Source organism: Cervus elaphus, chromosome 12 (assembly GCF_910594005.1).
Source record: "Cervus elaphus chromosome 12, mCerEla1.1, whole genome shotgun sequence".
Classification (NCBI taxonomy): domain Eukaryota; kingdom Metazoa; phylum Chordata; class Mammalia; order Artiodactyla; family Cervidae; genus Cervus; species Cervus elaphus.
The window spans coordinates 3,233,026-3,254,225 of NC_057826.1; the positions used below are offsets into that span (position 1 = coordinate 3,233,026).

A 21,200-nucleotide genomic window follows, 5' to 3' on the forward strand; every position below is an offset into this window, starting at 1 on the left:
TTACTAATATAATGTTTTACCAACTGATATGGGTATTTTTGCAATCTAATGGAATTGACATCCATTTTATTTTTGTTGCATAATAATTACTGGCAGAATGGGAACATCCTTTGGGAAAGAGACCTCTATTCTTCATCACCAACCTTAATATGTTCCAATGATAATAAAAGGAAGTTATTTTAAAAAGTGTTTAATCAAAAAAAGTCAACTCATAAAAGCAGTTGCAGCTACTTGATAGCTCCTATTAGGAGTAATTTTCTTTTCCTTCAAAAATCTTATAAAAATTAATATTTAGGGATTTAATATAAGAAATTTGTTGTTACAGTGTTGAGAATAATTTTTGAGACTTGAAGCTTGAGATGGTAAATGTACTGATTAAATGGAGATAATGTCACTTTGTGATTATGGATTTTCTAGTAATTAGTCCTTAGGAACACTATAACCAAGGATGACATTTTTGGTAATCTGTAATTTCATGTCACATAAGCTTATGGACCAGGAATAGATGCTCAAAGGTTTTTCAAAAAGTGCTTTGACAAAATTGCATCTTGAACAAACTCAAGAATCCTGTGTGTATAGGTTCCTAGATCTTATTTGCAATAAAATGGACCACACACAAGAACAACAAAAACTCTTGCCTTTATCTTTAAAAGGTAGATTCTGACAAAAGGAGTTTTCTTTTTCTTATTTGTGACCTATGTTTACTCAAAGATGGAGCTTGCTCTGAGTAGCTTAATATCTCACATTATCTGATAATGTTAGCCAGGACTCCTGAATATTTTTCATTGCTTTTTTAAAAGTACACTTAGAACCAGAGAGAAGTTTCTTGCAGAGGAAAGTAAATGGAGTTACCACCAGCCCACTGAACCGAAGTTCCTGCTCTTTTGCTCTCCCTACCTTAGTTTCTTAGAGGAAATATCTATTCTTACGGAGAAGGGAATGGCAACCCACTCCAGTATTCTTGTCTGGAGAATCCCATGGACAGAGAAGCCTGGTGGGCTACAGTCCATGGGGTCACAAAGAGGCAGACACGACTGAGCAGCTAACACACATATTGCTAAGTTTCTCAAGTTCCCAGCTTGTCTCTTGATCATATGTGTGGTCAGCGGCTCACAGGCTGTCCGTCAAAGGCACTGCATTGCCTCTGGCTCTGAGGCTGGCAGCTGACGTCCGTCCTGAGGACTGAGAACGGAGGTGGTCAGCGCTGAGCCCGGCCCGCAGGAGAGGCGCATTTGCGCCAACTCTTCCCTGGGGATGAGTCTGTGGCCCTCTCACCTGGCGCCCCCTCCGCGCTGCTGCTGATGGCTCCGGAGGGCCTGCCTACATGGACCGGGGACGGTTCCTCCTGCCCGGCCCTGGGCTCGTCCAGGTGACTGACGGCTGCTCCGCGAGGCTCAGACCCTGGAGTGTGGCTGGGGGACCGCCTGCCTTTTCTCTGGTTGATGATTGGATGAGTTTGTCGCTTGGGAAGATTTATCATTTTACTTTCTTATTAGCATGTTTAGGAAGATTGTGTGCATATAAGCATGTGTATATGTGTTTCTCAAGGACATGTCTTATTTTTACAGGCAAACTCAGACTGTCATAGTGAATCCAATTAGGAGGAGGTCTTCTTCGAGGATGTCTCTGGTAAGAAAGAAGGAAAATTACAATTGCCTTTTTTTGTTTAGTGCTGTTGCCTTCCTTAATAAAATACGCTTTTAGCAATGTTAGTTTTAGTCTGAACCATTGAAGTATGCTGACGTTTGACCAAAGAAATGGTGATTTTCTGCAACTTAAGACTAATATTTATATATGTAACATTTGTTGTGTTATATATTTTAAAATATTAGGTCCAACTTAATACTGAAAACATTGACTATTAGCCAAGAGTAATCAGAAGTTAGTAGATATTTAAAATTTGCTAATAAGATTAAATATAGTACATATAAGTTTGTTCTAATCGATTATTTATATAAGAATTCAGGAAATCTATGTCTGTTTCTGCTTTCTGGTGCTGTGTGCTGTCTGATACCAGAGCATAACACGTAGCATTGCCTTTCTGGGAAACCCTGAAAAGGATAGATAGGGTAGGAGCTATAGGGTCTTGATATTTATTTTTCATATATAATGCGTCAGTCTCCTTCAAAAGTTTCTCAATGAAGAGAAAGAAGCCAGAAAAGAACTGTTCTACACATATTCCATAGACGATGTGTTTTAACCCTGTTTCCAACTTTGCAATTCTTAGCCCAAGCCGCAACCCTATGTGATGGCCGCCCCACCCCAGCTGCAGTATAATGGACATTATACAGAGCCATACACCTCTTCCCTCGGTAAAGTACACCATTTCTGAAATGCCTTACAAAATTAGTATAATTTGAATAAATCATGAAGGCTTGGAGATCTTGAAGCCAGGATAGTTTTTTGGCTGAAGTTATTACACAAATAACTTAAAATTTAATTTCACAGAATTACTATCATGATGATAGCCAGCCTGGACTCATAAAAGAGGCTGCTGTTAGTCAGTTTTGTTTGGGTGTGGGTAGAAAACATGCAGCGTCAGATTCTGATGCTCAGATTTGATCCTGAGTTTGGCCCATGGGCACTCCTTCAGACTGGCTCCCAAGTCCTGTTAACATGTGCCCCGTGGGCTCTGAGCGCTTCTGTGCTTTCCAGCCCCGGAGGTCACAGGCTTGTTCTGCGTTTTTTCCTGCCCAGACCTTCCCGTTGTAAAGGATTATGCTCCTCTATTTATGTTTATCCTTTAAACAACGGGCACATTGAGCTGTGTGAAGACAGCGCCTCCGAAGCTGTATCTCCAGCATTCATTTTACAAGCATTTTACTTTACTCTGTCACAAGGCTCTGCTATAAAGGCGGGGAGATGGATACAGAGAGGTAATTCCACATCTTAAGAAGCTTAGAACCTAATACAGGAGGATAACACAAGTACACAGATGACTTAGGTACAAAGGGAACAGGTGTGTTGTGATGAGAGTGAGCTGGGCCATCTGAGAAAGGCTTTCTGGAAAGAGGGGTGACTTCGGAAAGTGGGGAGCAGGGAGCTCCCAGGTGGGGCCGCTGCCCCTGCTTTTGGGTGGAGGTGGGGGGTGACTGCCCCGGCACAGACGGCGAAGCAGGTGCTTGGACTCAGACCCACAGGGAACTGTGGAGGGTGGCGTGTGAGGGGACCAGGAGGTGGGTGTTGATGCGTTGTTGGTGAGAGTTTCCCTGCGGTGAGCTGGTGGGGGGCGGGGGGAACATGGGGATGGATTTGGCTGTGGAGTTGCAGAGTGTGCACCTCGGGATGTTACTTTTACCTTCTTCACTGGTTTCTCCTTGCACGCTGCCCTCCTGTGGTTTTGTGACCCCCCCCCCCAAAAAAAGTCTCTCTTCTCTGCACTGGATTTCCGCTCTGTTCCTCCCTTTTCCTCCATCTGCGAGCATCCTGATGTCTTTCCTCTCTCTCCAGACTGCAGCGTGAACTATCTTCTTTTTCATTTTCTCCCCGCTTCTGAGCGTGATAACCTGCGTGCCCCGTCTGCTTTCTGGTCCCCCTTCCCCTCCCACCTGTGCTGCTCCGCCAAGCTGCCCTCGCGCAGGTCCCCGGGCCCCGCACACCCTCCCTCCCGTCGGACCCCAGCATTCCAGCCCGTTCAGCGCGCTGGCCGCTCCCCCTCCTGCCCCCTCGGTGTTCCCTGCCCCGAAGGTCTGCCCAGGGCCCCGCTCCCTCCGCAGGCGTCCAGTTGATCTCATCTCATCCGCAGTTGGGGTCTCAGCGACGAGGACTGTCTGTGTTCCCCAGCCCACCTTCACTCCTGAGCTCCGGCCCCACATGCCCCCTGTCCGGCAGGCTGGGGGCCGTTCAGGGGGCCCTCAGGACCGCGGGCTGAGTGGGAGCGCTGGTTCCGCTGCCACCGCGTGCTGCAGGCTTAACATCCTGGAGTTGAGCTCATCACCCTGCTCCACAAGTCCCTTCCCTAGCTTCCCTTCTCCTTATGGTGAAGTCACTGCGCCCCCGCCCGCCTGGTTACTGGGATTCCAAACTGCTTGTAATTTTTCTTTTCTCATTTTTGCCTTCAGTTCCCAGACAGTTGCACATCCTCTTGCCTCTGATTAACTTCATGGAACATCTGTTCTGTATCTCCTCCTCCCTCTCTCTCTGCTCCTGCCAATGCAGTCTGTTTTTTTGTTTTGTTTTGTTTTGAGACCTCTCATCAATCACTGCACCACAGGAGCTGACTGACATCCTCAGTTCCCACCCTCCCTGGGTCATCTGACACTCAGCGGCCCGGCTCATCCTACGTCCCTGCCGGTCGATCCCGTGTCTAGCGCTGCGCGTCCTCTGAGACGTCCCTCGGTGCTTCTGTTCCAGGTCTCACCGCCCCCCTCCACCCCCGTCCCGTGCCTTCTGCAGCCCCAGGCTCCTCCAGCCACGCTGTCTCTGCCGCCGCCCGCCTCCCCGCTGCCCGCCCCGCTCTGTCACCCTCCGCGTCCTTTTCCTGCCTACCCCTGCCCACGCGCTTCCGCCGGACTGCCTGTGCTGTGGGCACAGACTCAAACTCCCGTCGCTTCTGCGGGCACATGCACCCCTCCTCAGGTTACTTGCCCCCCTGCCCTGGCAGGAGGGCTCTGGGCCGGAGCCCCTTCCCTCTGCAAGGGTGGCCAGGGTGGCCGGGGAGGGGGCAGGGGACTGCCTCTGTACGCTCTGCTCACGTTCCCTCGACTGTGACTCCACGCGCGGCTGTGCCTGCCCGCAGGGAGGAGGGCACCCCGGGAGCTCTCAGAGCCAGGGGGCCCGACTGCTGGTGAAACGGCAGCCGCCCACCCTCCAGGCCCCGCGGGCCGTGTGTCCCGGAGGTGTCCCTGACCCCGCCGCTCAGCCCCAGCCGGAAGTGCCCCTTCTCGCCCCGGCTCCTGTGACACTGGCTCCTTCACTTGCAACACTTCCCTCCTTCAGTTGCCACACTTCTCCCTTGGGTTCTGGTGGTTTCTGTGCTTTCCCTTTTTATTTGTCTGGATCGTAATCATTCCCTACACATACCACACCCAGAGTCTTCTACACACGCAGAGTGGTAATTGGATGGTTTGGGGGTGCGCAGAGCAGGACCAGCAGGTATTACGCTGGTCTAGACGGGCGAGGGTGAGGCTGAGCGAGCGGTGACGGCTGTGAGCAGAGGGGGCGCCACAGACGCAGGCCTCAGAGCGCTTTCCAGACAGGAGAAGCTCGGTGCGTCCGCAGGGAGACAGGCCTGTGTCATCGTGGCTGTGTATGCCACCCAACAGAGACCACACGTGAGACGCTGGCCTGTTCCCTTGGATAAAACCATCATGAGGCTTTTGAGTAGAAAAAAAGAATGTTTTTATCAATGGCAACTGTTCTCTGGCGGTCTTTCCATTGACGCGTTAGAAGTCACCCTAGGTAGTTTCTCAGGCTAACTGCAGGCTGGACTGAAGAAGCAGGCCTCCTTTCAGCCTGAGCAGGTGCACACGCAGCCTCCGTGGACAGATGAGGCTCCTAACTCTGCTCGCCGTGACCCCAGTCTTACTCAGGTCGGGGCGGAGCCAGGGGCAGGTGCGGCTGTCTTTTCCGGGGTCTTCTTGGCTTCCGGCCCCTGGTGAGGTGTGCAGCTACCAGTGACACTTGTGGACCTCGAGAGGCTTAGATCCTGCTGAACTCTTTGCCCTATTATCTTCATTCTGGAGGAATTACAAAACCCGCCTTGAGTTTCATTTCAGGAAATGTTTACAGACGGTCGGTGCTTGAACTCGCTCAGCATCAGCAGGGCCACACACCCAAGGGTATTTCTGCTTTCAGCTCCCCAGAGTTCTGGAAAGCCTGCTTTGTCTCTAGTAAAACACATGCTCTTGACTTTCAGAAGAGGGCAGTGTCTAGTGGTACAGTTGTACTCTTAATACTGAGCGTAGATTCGGCTGTTCTTTACTGGGTGTGAGGTCGTGAATCCCGCTCTTGGAGCAGGCAGAACCACCCCATTCTGGAGGTGAGGAGGCAAGGTGCCCAGAAACCGCGCATCTAGGGTCCGGCGGTGTGAGTAGAGGCGGGTCCCTTCAGCCTGGTTTCATAAACCACAGGGCGGAGGTCATCCCCGTTGAGGCCGTCTCAGTGTTTGAGTAATTGGTCCAATCCAGAACATTCAGAAAAAATCTCCTTATAAAAGTGCCTGCTAACGGTCTTGTCCCCCCGCCCGCAGATAACCTCTTCGTGACCAACCAGAATGGCTTCTACTGCCACTCTCAGACCAGCCTGGACCGCGCGCAGGCCGAGCTCGGCGGGCGCGCCCGCAACGGCAGCGTGTACAGCGCGCACAGCACCAGCTCCTTGAACAGCCCGCAGCCCTACCTGCAGCCCTCGCCGGGCTCCTCGAACCCCAGCATCACGGGCAGCGACGTCCTGAGGCCCGACTACGTGCCCTCGCACCGGCACAGCGCCCTGATCCCGCCGTCCTACCGCCCGACGCCCGACTACGAGACGGTCATGAAGCAGCTGCAGCGCGGCCTGGCGCCGGCCGAGCGGCACAGCCGCTCGCTGCGGAACCTCAGCCTGGGGTACAGCCAGCCCGAGATCCGCGAGCACGCGCGCCCGGGCTCCCCGCCCACGGCCCCCGGCGCCTTCAGCCTCAGCCACAGCTTCCACAGCCCGGCGCCCTACCCCTATGCCTCGGCGGCCGGGCGGCGCCCGGGGCTGGGCGCCGTGAGCGTGCCCGAGCTGACCAACGCGCAGCTGCAGGCGCGCGACTGCCCGGCGCCCAGCATCCTGAGGACGCAGGTGTACCGCCCGCCGCCCCCCTACCCGCACCCGCGGCCGGCGAACAGCACCCCGGACCTGTCCCGCCAGCCGCCCGCCAGCAGCAGCCCCGACCTCATCACGCGCCGCGTGCACCACTCCGTGCAGACCTTCCAGGAGGACAGCTCGCCGGTGGCGCACTCCCTGCAGGAGGTGAGCGAGCCGCTGACGGCTGCCCGGCGCGCGCGGCTGCAGGAGCGTAACAGCGTGGAGCTGGCCGGCCTGGCGCACGGCCTCGAGGGCCTACGGCTGCAGGAGAGGGCCGCGCCGGCCCCTGCGCTGCGGGCGGAGGACGGCGCCGCCGGGCCGCGGGGCAGCCTGCGAGGCGGGCACGGGAAGTCCCTGTCCGACGCCACCGTGCTGATCCACAGCAGCGACGAGGATGAGGACGAGGACCCCGAGGAGGGGCCTGCGCCACCCCCCGGCCCTCGGAGCGGACGCCCCCTGGACGGCCCCCGTGCCGCGCCCCCGGCCCCTGGGCCCCTGCACATCCTGGAGCCCCAGGCCCCGGGTGGTGCGCCCGGGGAGGGCCCGCGGCCCCGGCGGGACGGGCTCTTGTCGCCGTCAGCGTCCGAGTCAGACCTCACCACGTCGGGGAGGTACCGCGCCCGGAGGGACTCCCTGCAGAAGAGGCCGGCGTCTGATCTCCTCTCCGCGAAGAAGAACGCGGTGGAAGGGCTTCCGCCGCTGGGGGTGAGCCGCCGCTGGGGGTGAGCCGTGCGCGGTGTGGGGTGGGCGCGGGGGCCTCACCCCGCAGCGCGGTGCCCCCTGCAGACTTGCCCTTCTCTGCACCGTCTGCCCTTTATCCGTCTTGTCTGTGACTTCTCATGTTTTTCAGCTTTTTCCTTGGAACTTCTTTTCAAACAGCCCCGTTCCCCAGCAGACACACACGTTTTACCCTATTTTTGCTTTATTTTGGAACACTCTGAGTTTGACTATCTATGGAAATGACGGGGATTGATTAGAATCTTGGTGACATTGCTAGAGATAATGGCTTAGACGAGGGAAAGGTGAACGTAGGAGGCTCTGGAATGGAAGAGAAACAGTGAATGGGAAGTTTCCAGAAGGTGGTACAAGGGAAGAGGAAGTGAGGATTTCATGATTTGGGCCAAGACCGCCTTGTGAGCCCCGGGTAAAAACAGCCTGGGGCTCCTGTGGGGTCAGGGAAGCTCCCCTGAGGTGTCCTTAGTGGGGTCTGTGTGGGTGCGGATTAAACTGCTGTGCTGTGATCTCCGGGGACTGGAGGGTGATTCTGGGCTGCTTTGCCAAGACCAGAAACCCGAGCACCCCAGATGTCTTTAAAAAAGAGACTGAGTGAGCTGAGAGCCCGAGGAAGGTCCCTGGTAGAAAATGCAGCTCCTTCATACTCGGTGTGATAAAGCGTGCTGATTTAAGCACTTTCTTATCTACTTGAGGCAAACTAGGGAAGAGCATAGCATCATCTCTAGCTGGTGAAGGCCGTTCCCAGAGCATTGGCTGCAAGCGGAGCCGGCCATCTGCTTCACTGTGTCCACTTTACAACAGGCCTGTTGTTTCTACAGATGAGAAGGTGGACTCTGAGATACTCAGTAACTTTCCCAAGGTCACACAGCTCGTGATTGACCGGATTTTAAACCCGTGTTTGTCTCTGTAGCCTGTTCTCCTCTCTTCTACACTGTTCTGCATTGAGGTTGTATTGAATATTTTTTTTTTTTTTGAATATTTTAAAATATTGTATGCAGACCCGGGTTCAATCCCTGGGTGGGGAAGATCTCCTGGAGAAGGACATGGCTACCCACTCCAGTATTCCTGCCAGGAGAATCCCATGGACAGAGGAGCCTGGAGGGCTACAGTCCCTGGGGTTGCAAGGAGTTGGACACAACTAAGCAACTAACACACACACACACATTTTATTAAGTAATAATTGCTTGTCTCAGCCTTGTTGTTTTCTCTCTTCCCACTGAAACCTTTTCACTGTGAGGCCCTCAGCGTTGCCCAGGCATTTGTGGCATTTTCACGTCCGCGTGTCCACTCTGGGTCATCTGGCTGCCCGACTCAGACTCCGCTTTTCTCAGGCCTCCATTCCCCGTGCCCAGGGCTCTTGCCGGGTGAGAGTGATTCATTAGCCTCTGCATTCGGTCTTGCCGTTGACCCCCGTGTCCTGGCAGCTGGGGCCTCTGCCTCCCGTTTCTGCTGGTCAGCACGCTCAGACCTGAGGGCCCATCTCAAATGTGGTCCTGGCCTCGTGTATTATTCGATCCTCTGAGATGTCACAAACATCTTCACAAGCAGGAGGAAAATTCCTAACAGTGGTTATGAAATAGATGAGTGTACACAGACTCGAACGACTAACAGTGCCATGGATTTAAATGTGTTTTCTCTGAATGGTCTTGAACTGTAAGTTTGTTTTGGAAAATCAGTCACTTCACTTTTGGCTGCGCGGGATCTCTGTTGCTGCGTGTGGACTTTCTCCAGGGGCGGCGGGCAGGCTGCTCTCCGCGGAGGCTCCTCGGGGCTCTGGCTGTGCGGGCTTCAGTGGCTGTGGTCCAGGCTCAGTCGCTGTGCCTTAGTTGTTTCGAGGCACGTGGGATCTTCCCAGAGCAGGGGCTGAACCCCCGCCATGTTTCCTGTCCTGGCAGGTGGGCTCTCTAAGTTGATTTTCACTTTTTCTTGGGAGTGCATTCTTACTCAACTGCCTACAGTAAAGGCCAGTGTCTCAGGTCAGCTGAAGTGGAGGGGATGGCCCAGCGTCAGTGATTCAGGGCGGGACGGGGTGTGGATGTGTCTCCGGGAAGGAGTAACTCGGCCTGACTCCTCACCTGTCGCTCCGGCCCTCTCGTAGTTGACACTCTTCACTGATTGCATCAAGGACTGTGCCTAGTTCTTAACGAGGGGCCTGAGTCTGGCCCCAGATGAGTAGAGTCCAGTATTCAAGTCTGTTGTCCCTGTAGTTTTCGAATGGGCCCAGCAAGCTCTGCTCATCTGAGGACTGTGATTAGGGTTCTCTAAAGGTGCAAGATGCGTCCCTCCTTGACTTGGAGGCCTACAAGTGTCAGTGAGACCATGGACTGGGTTATGCTTCTGCTCCCCTTGTTTGCGGCATGTGAGCTTAGTTGCCCCAGGGCAGGTGGAATCCTCCCAGACCAGGGATCAAACCTGCGTCCCCTGCATTGGCAGACTCCAAACCACCGAACCACTAGGGAAGCACTCCCCCCACCCCTCAGCCCCGGTCTTTTCAAATAAGGAACGTTCTTCCTCAAAGAACGTGAATGGCAGCCGTGGCCTGGGAATAGGTGCAGGACCTAGGAGTGGAAGTCGGCTCTGAGTCCAGACCGTGCTGTTCACTGGTTCTCTCCCAGGGGGCCAGGCCCTTCACACACCAGCCCCCCAGCTCCTCCATCCGTGCCCGGGACGGGACAGGCACCCCGCCTCTGCCTTCTGTGGTGCAGTGTTAGGTCCCACTTAAGGTTAGACTCAGAAAGTGTTTTCTGAGTTCTGCCGTGCAGCGCGACTGACTTGAATGCAGGGTTTGTATTGTTTTGACCTGTTTACCATTTATAAGGAGGCAGCTAGCTGGTGTGACCTTGGACCAAGAACTTAATCTCTCTGCCTCCTGTTTTTTCACTTGTAATTGAGACAACCCCAGAGAGTTGTTGGAGGAGGAAAAGTGAGGTCCTGGCTCGTAGAAAGTGCTCAGTCAAGTTTAACTTATTATTGTGAGGTTGCATCATACATTTAACTGACTGACTTCCCAAGAGCTGGAGTTCAACCCCCTGCTACCCTTCTGACCCCCTTTGTAGTAACTCCCGGTTGCCTTTGTTGTTTTAATGGTGACCACAAGTGAATGAACATACTATGTGAATTATGGTTATGGAGGTTTAGTACTAAAAACAGTGAAATGAATTGCAGATAAGCAGGAACATTCTGGAGTTCTCCACCCGTCTCCACCTGCAGGGACTTGATTGCTATCAGGCAGAGGTGGACTGGTTTGAATGCTTCTGCGTTTACATAAAGAGTTTTTGTTTCACCCTCAGTCTTGCATGGTGGTTCTCACAGGAGAAACCACCATTCGGCCTGTACATTTAAATCCTTTGACTGCTAAGTGAGGGGTGTTTGGGGTGAGTTTTGACTATGAGCCACTTTCTTCAAATACTGGCTTTACAGTTGACCTTAGCAATCACCCAGGACGTGTGCTGGAGCATTTTCAGGCTGAGAAGTGCTGGAGCTAAGTATTCCATTTTCGGGCTCTCGTGAGGCAGGTTGACGTTAGCCGTGGTGGGAGAATTTGCACCCTGGAACCTGGCAAGCGTCACACGTCAGAATGGCGCCCGCCTGCCTCCCCCCACCCCCCCGACGCACTGTTAGCCGCTTACCTGTTTCCTGCACACCCTAGAATCACGACACTGTCACCTGAGCAGGAACCTGGTGGTCTGTGGGCCTCCCTTTCAGTCTCCCTGCGAGGCTGACAGAGCTGAGGTAGAGTCGATTTCATTTATGAGACAGAACTGAGGAAACCGTTTCTGTCAGAGTAGGGCTGCCGTCATCATAATTATATCCCATGGCTTCCCAGGAGGTGTAGACTATTAAAGAGGACTTGGCATTCTTGGGCTGCTTTGCCTGTGAGAGCAAAATTGCTGGCTTGAAGAAACCCCAGTTTTCAGAAGACAGAATTCCACAGATGCCCTCTCTCATACCCTCTCATGGTGTAATGACAGAGATTTTGGCCCTGCTGTTTTCTTCACTTGAAAATGCAGCATTTACCAGAAGTGTGGTAGTCTAACCCAAGTCACACGTCTGCCACAGATTGTAGAAGACAATAGAGCCACTGCAGAAAACACTGAGAAAGAAACTATTTTTTTTTTTAATGTATGAAAGCTTACTACAGTCAGGCCACTGCGTTTAAAACCCTTATCGTGGACTACAGCTGAGTTTTGTGCGTCACAGTTTGACATTCAGGAGTCCTGTGAATCCTGTGAAGGAATGCCGTCTGCTTGGAACCTCACCTTCCATTACAACAGAGCCCTGAAACCAGCTGCATTTCAAAACCTTCTATCTGGAAGACTTATCAGGGCTTTGGCCTTGAATGGAATGTCTTCCTCCTCATATTTGTGAAACAAATGTGTGTGTGTGTGTGTGTGTGTGGGAGCGTCATCTCATCTCTCCTGCGGTGGTTGGTTTAGGAGAACCTTCCCTCCCTCTGTTTCTTTCCTGTCTTCAGTCCACTGAAATCTCTTCTCAGAGGGATTGTATGCGTGTATGTTTGATATATACACCTGTGAATATTTTTGTAGGGAATGAAAAAGAGCCGAGGAGATGCAAAAAAAATTGGTCCTCTCAAATTGGCTGCTCTGAATGGACTCTCCCTGTCTCGACTGCCGCTGCCTGATGAGGAGAAGGACGTGCCGGCCAGAGCCACTAATGATGAGAGGGTACGTACAGGACCCCAGGCCGCCCACCTTCTCGGGGACGGCCGCGCTGCGGAGCTGCCTTCCTGAGAATCTGCTGGATTTTCTAAGCCATTTGATAATCTTACAGGAGTATTAGGAACTTTGTCATCTGGACTGCAAAACTGGGGCAAGCTTATAGCTAATGTCCTCAATAAATAATTTCAGGCTAAATGTTGATTTTTGTCTTTTGGTTTCTGGCCGTTGTTCTTTACCTTCTTGTGGCCGTAAAGTTAGAATAAATCAGCAATTGCATGTGAGCACTCATAGGAAAGAAAGCAGACAAGGACTGCTGTCCTGATATCGAAAACTTTTAACCGTGAACAGGTACTGAGTTTTTCAGAACTTTCCTTGTGACTGAGACATACTTGCTGTGAGGTTCTATTCTGTCAAAATTAGGCAGGCATGAATTATGCTAAGCAGAAATTACTTTGCTTACAGCTGGATCCTGGAGATAATTTCCAACATTGACTATTTTAGTGTTTTATTTATCATATTACAAAATTGAAGCACTTGTTCATAGAAGTTGGAATTAAGTATCCTACTCTAGGATTTACTGTTCTCCAGGAGAATTTTCTGTTCTTAGGGGGTCAGGTAATTTTTAAAAATTTTTTTATATTGAAGTATAGCCAATTAGCAATGTGATATTTCCAGGTGGACAGCAGAGGGACCCAGCCATCCGTGTACATGTATCCATTCTCCCCGAACCCCTCTCCCGTCCAGACTGCCACCTGACATTGAGCAGAGTTCCTGTGCTTGCAGCGGGTCCTTGATGATTATCCATTTTAGCTACAGCAGTGTATACGCGTCAGTCCCAAACCTTCTGAGGGGGCCAAGTGACTGACTATAGATTTAGAGAAACCGAATTCAATGAATTATTCTAGAACAAGTTTAAACAGAACTTTGCATTATATTCCTCACCAAGAAGATTATTTCATCTGTCCTTTCATTGTCATGACTTGCTAAGTTTAACTTCAGTTTCACCTAGAGTTTTCAGTATTGGATGACACTAGACTTGAGGCAGAAAGCGAGTTTTCAGACGTGCAGTCAGGATGCAGCTGCGTGTGGCCTGGGACTGCAGTCATAGTCTTCCTCACTTTGTGTTTTTCAGTGTAAAATTCTGGAACAGCGGTTAGAGCAGGGAATGGTATTCACAGAATATGAAAGAATTCTTAAAAAACGGCTAGTTGACGGCGAGTGCTCCACAGCCCGCCTCCCTGAAAACGCAGAAAGAAATCGGTTCCAGGATGTGCTTCCCTACGATGACGCCAGGGTGGAGCTGGTCCCGACCAAGGAGAACAACACCGGCTACATCAACGCCTCCCACATCAAGGTGAGGGGAGTGTCAGAATGGTGGGGCAGAGTCCTGCAGTTAAATGAGTAACACAAGAGGGGTGAGGCTTGTTTTCAAGTCTGTTTTCTAAAAACACCCTCGTTTGGAACCATTTTGACAGACTGTTCTGCAGGCTGGGAAATCCGTACCCCAGGGCAGGACGGTCTTTGGTTCCCCTGCCCCCAGCATCGTCCCCAGGACTTCTGGGCCGCTGTCTGTCTGCCTGGAGCACTTGGTGCTTCTGAATCTGAAGCCCTCTCTAGCTCACAGGTTCTTCAGGAGCAGCTGAACAGCTCGTTTTCCCTTGTCACGCACCTCCGTGCATTTTGGTGTGACGCACGTGTGTGTCGGGTGGTGTCACCAACGCCACCCCTCACACTGGAGCCGTCTGCACTCCTCGCCCACTCTCTCCTTTTTAAACACCGTTTTGTTCCGTGGGCAAGCAGTGCCGCTTTCCCCCCTGGAAACAGGATGATGCCATGCACCTGAGTGAGGTTCCGCCCAGTAAAGTGGAAAAAGGGATGGTCCATCCGGGGGCGGTGAGAAAAGCCAGAGGCTCTGTCTTCTCCCTTGCCGCCGCCTCTGTTCACGCTGGCTGCACGTTTCTTTATAGTGAGTGAATGAGAAAGTGTCCATGATCAGGTGTTGCCTTTCTTCTTTCCCACATTTTATTCAGTTTGCAGGTGACGTTGGATGAGAGCCATTTCGCAAGTGAGACTTCCCGGACCCAGCAGTCTGCCCTTGACAGTCTTTGGGAATCTGTGCCTGAGCTTTTTATTTTTAAAACACTTTTGATTTGGTCCTGAGGTGCAGCCGATGAACCATGCTGTGAAGGTTTCGAGTGCACAGTGAGGGGACTCAGCCAGACACGGAGGCATCCATTCTCCCCAAACCCCCTCCCCCGCAGGCAGCCACAGAGCACCCAGCAGAGTTCCACTCACAAGCTTTGCTCTCTAGGCGGCGCTAGTGGTAAAGAGCCCACCCTCCAATGCAGGGGCCATAAGAGGCCTGGGTTCCATCCCTGGGTTGAAAAGATCCCCTGGAGGTGGGCACGGGACCCCCATTCCAGTATCCTTGCCTGGGGAATCCCATGGACAGAGGAGCCTGGAGGGCTACAGTCCATGGGGTTGTGCAGAGTTGGACGTGATTGAGGTGACGTATTTAAAAACGGAGCATTTCTTTGGAATAGTGTATCCCGTCTCCCTTGACTGGATGGGTGAGAGTTGAAGAATGCTGAGGCGCTCTGGTGGTATTTCGAGGTCTTCAGCAACAGCGGGAGGAATTCCCAGATCACCCTGCAGTGCCGGTGTGGGCACTGTACTGACCCCAAGTCAGGAAGTGCATCGCCCCTCCAGCCCCCAGCCCCTCACCCTGGTGCTTGTTTGCTGTGGGGCCTGGGGCCGCGTGGGAGGGCGGGGGCATGACTCGGGCTGCGTCTTTGTCCCAGGGTTTACCCAGGGCGCTCTGGAAGCCCACTACGGTCATCACTCAGTATGGGGGAGCCGAGATTTAAGCCCATTTCCTGACTACAGCTCTCATAATTATTAGAATGTTTTCAAGGAGGTTTTCAATCTTTTAAGACCCTTTTCAATCTTAAGTGGAAATTTAGTATCATCATGGAGAGTGATCCTGGCTCAGAAGTTCAGCGGTGAACTCTTTAGGTAGGAAGACATTTTCTTTCCCCGGAGAAATCTGACATTTGACTTAGGTTTTTGACTTAACTGCTTGTACTTGATCCTACTGCGTGCCGTGCTTCACGAGGGAAGACTGTGTTTGAACTTTGGGGTGCGATGACGCTGATGTTACTTTCAGAAGAACCACCTAACAGCAAGGATGACAGCCATTTACTGAAATCCTGACATGTGCAGGGCTTTGAATATGTTGACTGGAGCAATCCCGACAAGAGGGCAGGGAGTATTTTTATTGTGCAGATGAGAACTGAGATTTGGAGAGGTTAAGGAAATATATACAGGTCACATATACATATTCTATAAATTCATAACGCTTATGCTTATAAAGGTGTCAGTAATGGAAATTACACAAATAAGGAAAAAGAATAAGATGAAAGTCTTCATCTGAATAGTTCAGTTCCCTTTTTAAGTATTACCATGAACAAATGTATATGCATGCATTATACACACACATACTTATTTTAAAAATCCATTTCTAATTTCAGGTCTCTGTCAGTGGAATCGAATGGGACTATATTGCCACTCAGGGACCACTGCAAAATACCTGCCCAGATTTTTGGCAGATGGTGTGGGAACAGGGGATCGCGATTATAGCCATGGTGACGGCGGAGGAGGTGAGGACTCATTTCTCTCCCTTGGTCTTCTCGAGGCCTCAGCGGGACAGTGACGATGACGCTGTGGGTCCTGACTTTAGAGAAGGGGCGGGGGCGCGGGTCCGAGTCTCCAGACGGCTCCCGGTGCAGGGGCATCCTCGGCGGTCCGGGCCGCGTTTCTGAGCGCTCCCCGTGCAGGGGCATCCTCGGCGGTCCGGGCCGCGTTTCTGAGCGCTCCCCGTGCAGGGGCATCCTCCGCGGTCCGGGCCGCGTTTCTGAGCGCTCCCCGTGCAGGGGCATCCTCGGCGGTCCGGGCCGCCTTTCTGAGCGCTCCCCGTGCAGGGGCATCCTCGGCGGTCCGGGCCGCGTTTCTGAGCGCTCCCCGTGCAGGGGCATCCTCGGCGGTCCGGGCCGCGTTTCTGAGCGCTCCCGGTGCAGGGGCATCCTCCGCGGTCCGGGCCGCGTTTCTGAGCGCTCCCCATGCAGGGGCATCCTCGGCCGGTCCAGGCTGCTTTTCTGAGCGCTCTCTCTGACAGGAGGGTGGAAGGGAGAAGAGCTTCAGGTACTGGCCGCGCCTCGGCTCGAGGCACAACAGCGTGACCTACGGGCGGTTCAAGATCACCACGCGCTTCCGCACGGACTCCGGGTGCTACGCCACCACGGGCCTGAAGATGAAGCACCTGCTCAGCGGGCAGGAGCGGACCATCTGGCACCTGCAGTACACCGACTGGCCGGAGCACGGCTGCCCCGAGGACCTCAAGGGCTTTCTGTGTAAGTGTCTGCGCTCCCGCGCCGGAGGCCGCCCCAGAGCCTCCCTCTTGCCTCTGTATTGTTGCCTGCGAGGCTGGGCTTGTTTTAAACTGAAAATTTCAAGCATTCGGGGAAAGCTTAGCAGAAGACGTTTTAGAGTATAACTTGGTTAGTGAGCCAGGCAGTTCCTGTTCCCTGAAGTTTTGCATTTTGCGGATGAGAAAAACCGGTTTCCAGGTAAAGGCAGGAACTCGCCCGAGACCACCCTGCGGGTCAGTAGCTGGGCTGGTTCATCGGCACCCGGTGCTCCGTGTCTGGGGCCTTCTCAGCCAGTGGAGACGACCTGAAAATGGTCGGTCTGACCGGCCTCAGCCCCTTTGTGTCTGTCTGTGTCGCCCACGTTTCACAGCATACCTCGAAGAGATCCAGTCTGTTCGACGCCATACGAACAGCACGAGTGAACCCCAAAGCCCGAACCCCCCGCTGCTGGTCCACTGCAGTGCGGGCGTGGGACGGACAGGCGTCGTCATTCTGTCGGAGATCATGATCGCCTGCCTGGAGCACAACGAGGTGCTTGCTCCTCTGTGGGCGCGGGGAGAGGGGGGCCGGGCACAGAGGGACCCCCACTCCCCCCACCCCCCGAGGGGAGAGGGGGGCCGGAAACACGGCCGGCCACGGAGGGACCCCCCACCTCCACCCCCCACGGGGCCAGGGCTTTCCGCACAGACGTCCTCGAGCTTCTCCGAAGGAGATGCCGAGTAGCAAAGAGGCTGCCTGCCCGCGGCCAGGGTCCCCCAGGACCCCCACCCCCACCCCCGCCGCGGTCTCGGAGCCGCGCCCTCACCCCGCTCCCCCCGCCAGGCGCTGGACGTCCCGCGGGTGCTGGACCTGCTGCGGCGGCAGCGAATGCTGATGGTGCAGACCCTCTGCCAGTACACGTTCGTGTACCGCGTGCTCATCCAGTTCCTTCGGGGCTCCCGGCTCATCTAGGCCCGCGCTCCGAGACGGCCACGGAGGTCTTCACAGCTCCGAAAGGACGGAGGCGTGCTGGCCGACTCGCGCTTCGTCCTGGCGCCGACCCCCGCGGGCTCGGTGGCGGGAAGAATGCAGGCGCCGGGTCGGGATGAGCCGCGGGAGGACCCGGGCGGGGCCGAAGTGGAGGGGCTTCGCTGGGAAGGACGGCGCCCGACGGCAGGGCCGCGGCTTCCCGGGGTCCAGCTGTCCGACTTGCAGAACTTGCACACATGTGGAGATTGTATTTTCTAGATCAGTTCTCTGTATTTTACTGAAGCTATGCTGGGCAGTTCTGGCAATCACTAAGGCATACAGTTTTCTATCTTAAGCTAGTTTTTGATAATGGAATTTTATTTTATGACGAGAATATTTGGGGTTTTCTTGTTGAGGAACTAAACTTTTCGTGGGGCTGATCCATAGATGTGAGTGGTTCCTAGATAGCTTTGTATTTAAAACCATGTTATTTTGTTATAATTTAAAAAAAAAAAAACCTTGGGTACTTAAGTTACCAAACCCAAAACTACAACAAGAATCTAAAAGTGTTATTTTTGAAGTGTAGAAAGCATTTTTATATTCAGAAAATTTTTTAGTCCTAAAAGTTCTATATATTTGTACCTTCTATATTTTCCAAGCAAGAGTTCAACTCATTAAGGTACGGAAATGAGTCAGTTAATGTAAGTTAACATGGGGAATAAAGGCACATTTTTAAAAAACATGTATGGGAAGAATCAGATTCACTATTTTTTTTTTTTTTTCAGTATTATTCATAAACCCAAATGTGTGTTTGTTTTTTTTTTTTTTGGTTGAAAATGAAGTGAAAAACAGTTGCATAAGATGGTTTTAAGCACTTTTTTTGTTTGCAAACAAATCTGAGTTTTTAATATATATATTGCTTTATAGGTGAAACAGTACGTAACAACAGACATTGAAAGTGTTTTGGAAGGGATGGGGTAAGAGTACCTAGGATGACTAGGACGAGACTAGGAGACTGCGTGCAGAGGAAATGCAGGGTGGTGAACGCACGTTCCTTGTCTTTACAAAGCAGGCAGCGTCCCCTGCACAGACTGAGCCGCCGGGCAGAGCGGGGTTCCGGGTGGGGGCTGAATCCCTCGGGAAACTCAGGGCCTGTCACGGGCAACAGCTCCCTCTGTTTCCTTGAAGTTCTTCCACCTACAACTCTCTTCCTTTTTTTTTTTAAAAAACAAATCAGGTTTAAAAGAAGCCACGAAGAGGCTTTGTTTTCTTTTGGTTGAAAGAAGGCACGGGTTTAATAGTCTCACCTCCTCTCCCCACACCACAGCCCAGACCTGCGAGGTCCAAGACGTCCCGGGGTTTCCTTTCCTCAATCCTCTAGCTTCCCCGTGAAGCCGTCTCCATCTCCCTCACCTCCGCGCCCCCCCAGGCCCCTTTCAGGCCCCGCCCCGCGGGCAGGGGGACTGCGAAGGGCTGGTCCCCGTGGGGCCGAGGAGGTGAGGAGGACTGGCCCGCGCCTTTAGCTGAGGAGCCCTCTCTTCTTCCTGAGGCTGCTTCTCCAACACTTCGAGCTTCCCAAACGTCAAACCCAGGGTTCCTTCCCGCAGTGAGCGGTATCCGAGGGACGGTTCCGATGCCGGGTTCACTCCTAAAGCGGTTCCGCTCACTGTTGCACCACTGAGTCTGTGGTTAGCTGCGAGACTGCGTTTCCTTCTTATAGCAGGCCCCTGCCTAACTCTGACCCAGGAACCAGCCCCTTTAGAGGAAATGCAGAGGGCATCAGTGAAAGTGAATACTGGAAGTGGGCCTCTTTCTCACTTGGGAACAAAGAATTGATTTTAAGTCTAAAATGATTTTAAAGAACAATAGACCCAAGTGTAGATATTCAGAACGAGCTCTCCAGGAGAATGGGTTAAGAGTGTTTTTAGTGCAGTGTTTCCCATCTTCAGACCAGGTAAAGGACAGGTGTGTTTCTCATACTTTTTTCTTCCATTGGTACTTTTTTTTTTTTTAAATGCTTTTCTGTCAGGTTTAAACATTTTGAAGTGTCCCATTGACAAGAGCATATTGTAAAACAAAAATTTAAAGAGTAATATATGGTATGTTTGTGTTCCTGGCATAATAATTTGATTATAAGAAAATTACTTACGAGGGCTAAATTACACTGTGTAAATGTCACTCTTAAAACTGGCATGTTTGACATAGCTTCTAAGACCCATGTAATTTTTCTGTGTCCGTTTTGAATTTTTAAACTTTTGATGAACAGAGAATATGAAAGTATTTCTGAATAAAAATAAATCTACATTTCTGGACTTCTGAAGTCATGTGATTATCACGGTCAAGCTGTAGAATGTTGACGTTTCATCGGCTCACCGTGTCTGAGTTGAGGATGTTCTGTCTGCCGAACTTACACAGTGCTTTGGTATTTTAGTGTCTTTTGTTTGTTGATATACTTAGTTTCATATCAAAATTACCAAAATGTGCATCTTCACAAAAAGTAGGTTACAAACCAGTCTTTTCCACTGATGGGTGTTGGCATCTCTGGCATCAGTTCTCCTGATCAGCAGTATCTTTTGATAAAATGCTCTAGTGGGTAGTTTTGAACACGGGAAGTGTTTATTTTAGAACCTCACTTGGAATTGCAATCTTCATTGCTTATTTCCTTCTGGAACATCCTCTGTGAAACATTCAGAAAGCCCTAGAATGTAGCCTTCAAACCATGCCAGCAGGATTGAGACAGAGGCTGTGCTTGCCCAGAAGCTCCCGGGAAGACCAAGGTGGGGACAGATGCCCCGAGGAGGAGAGAGGATGGGTGATGGCAGCAGGGCATGACCAGCCTTTCTGCTGCTTCTTCAGGAAAAGAAAATAGTCCTTTCAAGTGGGTCGGTAACTTAATGTTTACAATATTAAGGAAATATAAGTGTCCTTGTAACATAAAACTTTATATTGGGCTTCCTTGGTGGCTCAAAAGAATCTGGCTGCAATGCAGGAGACCCAGGGTCGAACCCACTCCAGTGGTCTTATTAAAATATAAAAAACTTCAGTTTATTATAGATCATTTAAAAAATCAGACTTTTAAAAGGAATTCTTTTGGATAGACATGGAGGGAATTTTCTTTCTATCAACATTTCAGGTAGAAGAAGCTAAACTATCTCTTTTCAGTTTAAAGTTTATTAAAATGTTCTAAATTAGAGGGGACCCCATTTTTTTGAACTGAGGGACAGACACTTCAAAAATAGAGGGCTAGGTCCATTAGGAATTTGTCCGGGAAAACAGTTCTTGAAAGAACGTGAGTTTTTCAAAGTCCTGCAATAGAGCTTCATTTACCCTAAGTATCTATAATTACTTAAAAAAAAAAATGAGAAAAAAATTAAAGTTTGGTGGCTTAAGGTTTGCATGTGTTAGGAGTGTGTGAACAGATGATTTTAGAAAATAATCGAAAGGGTCACTGGGTGGTTAAACTGGCGTAGTACAGGTAGTTCCCAGATAAAAATTATGCTCTAAAAGTTCCGATGAATGTGAAACTATTAGAGTATTGTCTACAAAGGGAAACATTACTTATAAGTGGGCCCTGACGTCTTTGGTTTGTTCTCCCAAAGCTTATTGAAACCACAGGGGTCTGAAAGGGTAGTCACATCAG

General features: G+C 51.5%; 1 protein-coding gene across 1 annotated transcript in view; it reads left to right on the top strand.

Annotated features, from left to right (window-relative positions):
* The window catches only part of PTPN21 (protein tyrosine phosphatase non-receptor type 21), a 76,735-nt gene extending 56,863 nt beyond the window's left edge, over positions 1–19,872 (top strand). Inside the window, exons 11-19 of the mRNA XM_043919402.1 lie at positions 1,569–1,629; positions 2,228–2,312; positions 6,191–7,476; positions 12,054–12,191; positions 13,318–13,539; positions 15,716–15,844; positions 16,360–16,594; positions 16,983–17,143; positions 17,435–19,872. Coding sequence (XP_043775337.1) covers positions 1,569–1,629; positions 2,228–2,312; positions 6,191–7,476; positions 12,054–12,191; positions 13,318–13,539; positions 15,716–15,844; positions 16,360–16,594; positions 16,983–17,143; positions 17,435–17,563 — 2,446 coding nt within the window. The 3' untranslated portion in view covers positions 17,564–19,872. The remainder of the gene's footprint in view (positions 1–1,568; positions 1,630–2,227; positions 2,313–6,190; positions 7,477–12,053; positions 12,192–13,317; positions 13,540–15,715; positions 15,845–16,359; positions 16,595–16,982; positions 17,144–17,434) is intronic.
* Positions 19,873–21,200: the final 1,328 nt, after the last annotated feature.